This window comes from Sinocyclocheilus rhinocerous, unplaced genomic scaffold (assembly GCF_001515625.1).
Source record: "Sinocyclocheilus rhinocerous isolate Xijiao unplaced genomic scaffold, SAMN03320098_v1.1 scaffold3323, whole genome shotgun sequence".
NCBI classification, from domain to species: domain Eukaryota; kingdom Metazoa; phylum Chordata; class Actinopteri; order Cypriniformes; family Cyprinidae; genus Sinocyclocheilus; species Sinocyclocheilus rhinocerous.
Window position 1 is genome coordinate 220,786 of NW_015662926.1, and position 7,500 is coordinate 228,285.

Consider the following 7,500-nt stretch of genomic DNA (forward strand, 5'->3'; position numbering starts at 1 on the left):
TATATATATATATATATATATACTGTATATATATATATATTTTTTTTCTCTCCCTGTTATGGTTTTACATTTTTTCCATGTCTCTGCAGGTTTTTCTGTCAATGCCTCGTCTGAGAGACTCAACATGGGCGAGATTGAGTCAGTGGAAGACATTTGAGGCCTGCTGCCTTGCTTCTGCAGGAGAGAGAGAGGAGTCAACCGATTTCACCGTGTCGCTCCACTGCGAGGAGCGTCTGCTCATGATCATGCTCATCTCCCGACTGATGTTTCTTTAAGTGTGAATAAAAGGAGTGCAGAGGAAAAAAAATATGTATTATCCCCATTACAACTTCCTTTTTTAATTTATTCGTTCCTCCCCTCATTCTTTTAGTGTTTTCCATTTTCTTCCCTTCTCTCCTGTCCCGCTTTGCTGCCCCCTATGTTGACGGACGTCGATAACAACGTAGGACTCGAGGAAATGCAATCAACAGTGTCCTGTTTTAAGGACATGTTTGAAAGTTCCAGACAGTTATCTGTTTCTTTGTAAAATATTAGGCCGTTTAAAGAATAAACTTCCAATTCTGCATCTGTATTATAATATATGGAAATGATGAACCAGTGGAGTCATACTTTTTTTTTATTGCAGTAGATGAATAAATCAAACAGCCTCTTGTGTGGGCTGTTCTGCACGCTTTTGCCTGTAATGCACAAAGCAGGGTTGTGCAAATGTTTACGCACATTGCAGATTCCCACGGTTATGGAAAACCTGGAAGTTTCAGGGAGTTTTACAATTATGATTTGGAAATGCCTATAATATACGTATTTCTTGTTACGCTCGACTCTAAAGTATCTTTGTGTGCAGTCAATTAATTTTCAGTAGCTATGAATTACTAAAAAAATCATGAAATTCATAGATGCCCTGTCTGCAAGTTTAACCTGTTACTTGGGTTCAGTTTCTTGTTTATTTCCTAAAATCAACAGGTTGTCTTCAGTTTCTTTTTGACATGCATAATGGTTGAGTCTCAAGTCAAAATTAGACCTAATCCTTGAGCGTGTTCCTAATTACCACAGAAAATATTTTAGTGCATCAATATTTAAAAAGAAGTGTAGTCCTTTACACTAAATCGGTTACAATTGAAGTGCATTGAACCAGAATAAACATTTAAATGCAAATGTTTTTTTTTTTAAGTATAGCTACAAGACACTAAATTTTGTTATTAATATTATACCAGCGTCATATGCAAGTTTTATTTTGTTTTGTTTTTTTCAGTTTATCCAGTTTTTAATTTGCTCTCCTGACAACAGTTCATAGTTCATAGAGTTTGTAGTTTATAATTGGACCTAATCCCACCATTAAAAGCACACAATATGTATATTATGTATCATGATACTCGTGACTGTAAGGCTTCCAATTCACGGTTTTCTATGAAAAGTGCGTAAAGCAGGCAGATTCAATGACTGATTAATCCAGTGTTGTGTGCAGAAAATGGTCTCGTCAAGGCCAAAATTGGCCTATTCCATGCAGTTTGTTCCTGTCTGGTGTTTATAGAGGGGCTCAGCATCTAAAACTAATACTGATATGTACTGTATAATCAGTTGATGTCTCCATAACTTCAGAGTTTGGTGGCAGGGTGCAAAAATGTCATGAAGAATTTAAGAAAGAGCCCATCATCCATGACTGTACTTGCATTCATTCATTAATTTACACACGATGCTTCAGCCAACCTGATCTCAAGAAAACATAAACATTTTACAAGGTGGCGATTTTTGTATGAATTTGTCTAATGTTAATCATATGAAAAAGTGTGATTTTTAGAGAGAAAAAAAAAAGTGTGAAGGTTCACCCGTTAACTGGAGTGAAACCAGAAAACGTGAAAACATACAAATGTGATTGTATGAATTTGCTACCAATTTGCCGAAACATAAAAAGGGTTACAAATTATGAAATTGAGTTGGCCATAGGTGTTAATATATTGTGTTCTTTCTAGCTGGAACTATCCACTTTTTAATAATTGATTATAATGACTATAGTAATACCCGAAGTGTTATAATTGCATAACCAAAATACAGCTATTGAGGCTGGCACGTTTTGCATGGTTTTTGGGTCAAAATTCCATAATTACCCTTCGGTGTAATTATGAATCATGCCAGAATAATCAAACTGAATCATGACCATACTTTCATGATGCTTCACATAGCTTAATTGCATCAGTTGTAATAAAATTGAACTGTCATCTGCTTGACCCACCTCTATGATCTGAAATCCAACAGAAAAGCGGCCTGGGCCACTGATGGACGTGAAGGCATCGTGCTGCAGGAGTGGAAAGACTCACTTATCCGGGTGTGAAGAGGGTGGGCAGTTACCAGAAGAGTTAACAAAAGTCTGCACTGTCTATACAGAGTCCTCCCACCTAAACCCAGCTACCCCTGCCTCTCTCGCTCAGTCTCTCACTTGCTCTCTGTGTGCTTTCATTAACGTACCAGTCTAGGGGCAGGGAGCAGAAGTGTCCGGCCAGGAACCATGGGCGTCAGTAGCAGTTACAGCGGTTTATCTAGGCTCGTCTTCATTGGCGCTCTGGCCATCTGCATGGCTTTTGTGCAGTCAGGTAACATCACCTCCTTCCCATCTGCCCAGTGATGGACTTTTCATAGAGTTCTTAGGAAAGATTCAGTGGGTTCTGATTTATTGGCAGCTTTGGGTGAGAAATGGAGTTTTTGTCAGTGAGAAGGATTTTGTGGCTTGTATTGATGTGTGAGGTGTCGGATCAGTTTATTATTTTGTGGCCATGTTGAAGAATGTCCAAAAAAAACCTTGTCTGAAAATGCCAAATTGTGCACACGTGTCATTTTCGGCTTGTTGACCATCATGATTTTTTAAGGCCCCATTCAGTGCCATGAATAGCCGGAGCGTGAAAGTAGGACGCGCAAAGCTAAAAAGCAAAAACGTATTTAATGAACATTTGCAAAACAGCTTATGTTGTATGATTGTTGCTTTGGGCTTCAAAATCAAAATATGACACGTATTTGACAAAAAAAAATGTTTTTGTTAATCCATTCAATGTGAAAAAAACACTAGCCTCTTTTGTTGCTCAAGACATATTTGAAATGTTTCATTGAACTTATGCCAGAACCAAGTATCTTTATAGTGGCATAAGTGCAAGACAGAAGCGTGCTGACTTCATTGACTCAGACATTCTCTTTTTCACAACTAGGTGTTGAACCTGAATTTAGTCTTGGGTTCAGTGCGTACAAGGACAAAGAGATAGTTTGTTACACTCTAGGGAAAAACAAGACATGTATACAGATGCACGAAGAGCACAAAGTTCATTTTTACAGCTGCAAAAAGCGCAATTTTTAAAAATTTGAATTGCAAAGTTGCCATTTATGACCTTCATCTCTTAGTGCTGAATAAAATAGTTCCAAAAGATGTATTGAAATGCAGAAACCTGCTCAAAGTTGGATAAAATGACTCTTTAAGGCAATCTCAGACTTTCCAGCCAGAATACATGAGGTAATGCTGCTTTTTTTTAACACATTCAAGGTCCAAAGGATGTGGTGATGGCACAGTTGTTTGATATTTCTTATGTGAATGCATTGATATCATGGCATCATAAATGGTTCCAAAATCTGGATGATCATGATGTCACAGTCTGTTTTGACAAATTGCCAGAAATTCCATGCACTCTTAAAAATAAAGGTTCTGGCATCTTCTTCATTCCATAAAGAACCTTTAACATCCATGGATCCTTTCCATCCCACAAATGGTACTTTATAGCGATAAAAAGGTGCTTTATATTTTTAAATGTTCTTCACACTAAGAAAAAATGGTTATTTTAAGAACTGTTTACTTGCTGGAAAAACCTTTATTTTTTAGAGTGTATGTTGAAGAACTTTTATTATGAAGATATTAACAGACTAAAGATTTTCCTTTTACATGAAAATGCTTGACTGTGAATTTAGGTGTGAGGGGATTTTTAATGCATGATGCTTCTCTGTCTCCTTGTTGGTATTACTTTAATGTAATTTGCCATTTTTTTGCTTTATTTTACGTTTACTGGGTAAAAAAAAAACATTCATGAGGACAACAAATTCTGTAATGCAAAACAGCGTTGACTAGTCCTTGTCAAGTCCAGTCACATTTATTTATATAGCTTGTTATACAATATACAGATTCACAGTAGCCTAATAAACAGGAAAAAAAACTATATCAATGATGCAAACTTCAAATATGAGACAAATTCAAATTGTGATAAAGCAGCTTTAAAATGGTGTCATTATTAAGGACAAGTTAGTTCAGTGCTGGTTCAGTTGGTTCACATCAATTATGAAATGAGTTTAGCAGCTCTATAGTGTCGTTATTCAGCTCGAGTCAGTTCAATGTTGATTCAATTCAGTTCAGTGGGAAACAAAATTCAACAGTTGTGAAACAAATTCGATTCAGCTATAAAGCCGCTACAGAAGACGATCGTCATTATCCCGCTCAGTTCAGTTCGAGGTTTGTTCTCTGATAGTGTCAATGCAGTCAAATCGATAATGTTGCTGAATATTAAGTGTCATAAAATGAACCTAATGCGTTTCTGTTATTTGTCTGAGTGTGAAGATTCCTGGCGGGCGTGAGGTGAGATGAGGACGCAGGCACAGTGGCGGAGGATTGTGTCATTCGCATGCACCTGTCTGCATGTTGTCCTCTCACAGTTGTGTCTTAAAATACAAGAAACAAGACAACGTTCTTGGCCTTGTCCTCTCGCCAAATGTTTAAGCAGTACTTAATAAATATTTAAGCAGGCCATGAAGTGAGAAACACAAAAAAATGTTTGTTTTTTTTAAATCAACAGATTTCGCACGCTGACGCTGAGATGCCTGCTTTTCCACAGACTGGCTTCATAAACAAGCTTGTTTGACTTGCAGTGTACTGGCTGTGTTTAGGCCGTTGGTTCCTCTGCCTCAAGCCGTCCTCTCTGACCACACAAGTGCCCTTTTGTACCCTCAAGTGAAGGGCTCATTGATGTATCGCTGGCCTCGCGCCCCGGTGTGCCGTACCTACTGCCTGCTTCAAGTTAGGAAAGTGTGTGTCTTGCTGAGCAAACAGACCATTATCAAAAATACTCGTATGCTGGCCATCCTTGACTTGGTGACTCCAAATATTAACTTTTTATTTTAAGATTTGGGGTGGAATATGAGCATTTTAGTGTTTAGTTACATGGAAAGGTGGTATAAGTGGCCGCTGCTTGTAAATACTTGTATTTTCGAACATTTCAGTGAACAAATGAGTGCTCTGTTATGTTTGTCAGTTTAGTTTTAGTTCATTTTTGACCCATGCTGTTGGGTTGTTGGAGCAGGGTCAGGCTAGGTATCCCACTGTTTGTCCATGTTCACTCTGTCTGTCTTTGTCCCTTCATTTTGGGGTCAGAACCTTTGTCCATAAGGTGCCCTCTGGGAACTTTGGGAAAGCTGTAACATAGGAAATAAGCTTTGGGCTTGGTGAGTGTGGTGTAGGTGAGAAAAGTCGCATGGCTGTTCCATGCCTGCGGGAGATGTGGAATGTTAGTGAGAGATGCGAGGAGAAGAAGAGTGTAGTGGAAGCGAGTGCTAATCCTCCATAAAGACACTCATTGAGTCATATAGAATGTGATTAACATTTGCCACTCTCTAGACCTATGCATTCCCTGCAGACTTAATGTTACATTCCTAACATTAAAGTTGTTTTTGCGGCACCTTAGATTCAGCAAAACAACTTTATTATTTATATTTATTTATTTAAATTCTTAAGAACATTTTTTCCTATGACACCTGCTGGCTGTGAATGGATTTATTGATTGATTGATCTTTTGATTTTTTTTTTTTAATGTATTTATTTAGTATTCTAACTTGTAAATATTATTTAGTTATTTAAATATATCATATTAGTTTATTTTTATTTATTTATTTAGTATTCTTGTAGCTAGGGTTGCACGATAAATCGAAATGGAATCAAGATCGCGATTCGACAGAAGCTGCGATTGTCATGCGTATCTTTCAGTGAAGCACGGTTCTGTGATCAGCAGTAAATCTCCATCCAAAGGCCAGAGGGCGCTCTCGCGCTGAAACTCCAAATACGCCTCGCAGAAGAAACCCAGAAAATGCCTATGCTGCAGCTGAATAAACAGAAGATTCAACTGCGTTCATTGATTCAACGTGACTAATAAACACACGAATACGGCAATATACGGTTTATCTGAGTTCTTGGTATTATAATTTTCATTAAAATATGCCTTTATCACTGCTTAAATACTATGACATATGTTGCGTGCCTTATTCTGTGTAAGAAGCCACATCATCTCACAGAAGGATTTATTTCAAACACTCGACTGACGTTATGAAGTGAGTTTGGAGTAAAAATATGTTATTAAATGTGGTATTTTCACATGCTTTCAGATGGAGCAGCATTATCTTCACAGAGCCGTAGTTCACTGAGAAGCTATGCAAACAGCTGTCATTATCACGAACGATTTCTTCGATTTCATAATCGCACAATAAAATCGTCTGCGATTTTTTTGCGTAGCTTGTCAGTGAACTACGGCTATGTGTAGTAAATTCTGCTCCATCTGAAAGCACGTGATGATGATTTCCTGCTGATTACAGAACCAGCTTTACTATAAAAATGCGCATGACAATCGCATTCGATTAATCGTGCAGCCCTACTTGTAGCTATTATTTAGCTATTTAAATATATTATCCTAGGTCATTTTTATTTATTTATTTATTTACTTATTTAGGTTTCTTATTTGTAGCTATTATTTAGTTATTTATATATATCATCCCAGGTTATTATTTATGTATTTCTTTATTTAGTATTCTTTTTTGTAGCTTTTATTTACTTATTTACATATATCATCCCAAGTTATTTTTATTTATTTATTATTTTGACTTGCAGCTATTATTAAGTTATTTAAATATATATATTCCTTTCGTTTGTTTTATTTATTTACTATTCTTAGTTGTGGCTATTATTTAGTTAAATATATCATCCTAGGTTTTGTAAATGTATTTATTTAGTATTCTTACTTGTAGCTATTAGTTATTTCAATATATCATTCTAGGTACTTTTTATTTATTCTAGCTATTATTTAGTTATTTAAATATATCAACTTACTTTATATATATATATATGTGTGTGTGTGTGTGTGTGTGTGTGAGTGTGTGAGCGTGTTTTTGTGACAAATGAGGACATAAATTTGTATAATGACAAGGGTATGACATAGGTATTACAAGGAGAAGGTGACTTTTCAGGACATTACCCCATGTCCCCACTTTTCAAAACGCATATAAATCACACAGAATGGAGTGTATTGAAAATCTGAAATAGCACAAAGTTTCCTGTGAGGGGTAGGTTTAGGGGTAGGGTTGGTGAAGGGCAATAGAATATACGGTCTGTACAGTATAAAAACCATTACGCCTATGAGATGTCCCCACTTTTCACAAAAACAAACCTGTGTGTTTTATATGTATTTTTTTGTAAATATATTTTTATTTGCCTGTGGA

General features: G+C 36.6%; 2 protein-coding genes across 6 annotated transcripts in view; both read left to right on the plus strand.

Annotated features, from left to right (window-relative positions):
• Positions 1-161, plus strand: part of LOC107728389 (PERQ amino acid-rich with GYF domain-containing protein 2-like) — a 37,693-nt gene extending 37,532 nt beyond the window's left edge. For all 3 annotated transcript variants that reach the window (XM_016538535.1, XM_016538536.1, XM_016538537.1), the window contains exon 29: positions 90-161. In XM_016538535.1, coding sequence (XP_016394021.1) covers positions 90-157 — 68 coding nt within the window. In that variant the 3' untranslated portion in view covers positions 158-161. The remainder of the gene's footprint in view (positions 1-89) is intronic.
• A 1,544-nt stretch (positions 162-1,705) lies between these two features.
• snorc (secondary ossification center associated regulator of chondrocyte maturation) overlaps positions 1,706-7,500 on the plus strand; it is a 6,974-nt gene continuing 1,179 nt past the window's right edge. The window contains exons 1-2 of one of the 3 annotated variants that reach the window (XM_016538532.1): positions 1,706-2,360; positions 2,464-2,585. In XM_016538532.1, coding sequence (XP_016394018.1) covers positions 2,501-2,585 — 85 coding nt within the window. In that variant the 5' untranslated portion in view covers positions 1,706-2,360; positions 2,464-2,500. Of the gene's footprint in view, positions 2,361-2,463; positions 2,586-4,346; positions 4,475-7,500 lie in introns of those variants that run through there. The other 2 variants (XM_016538533.1, XR_001638466.1) reach the window with 2 other exon arrangements.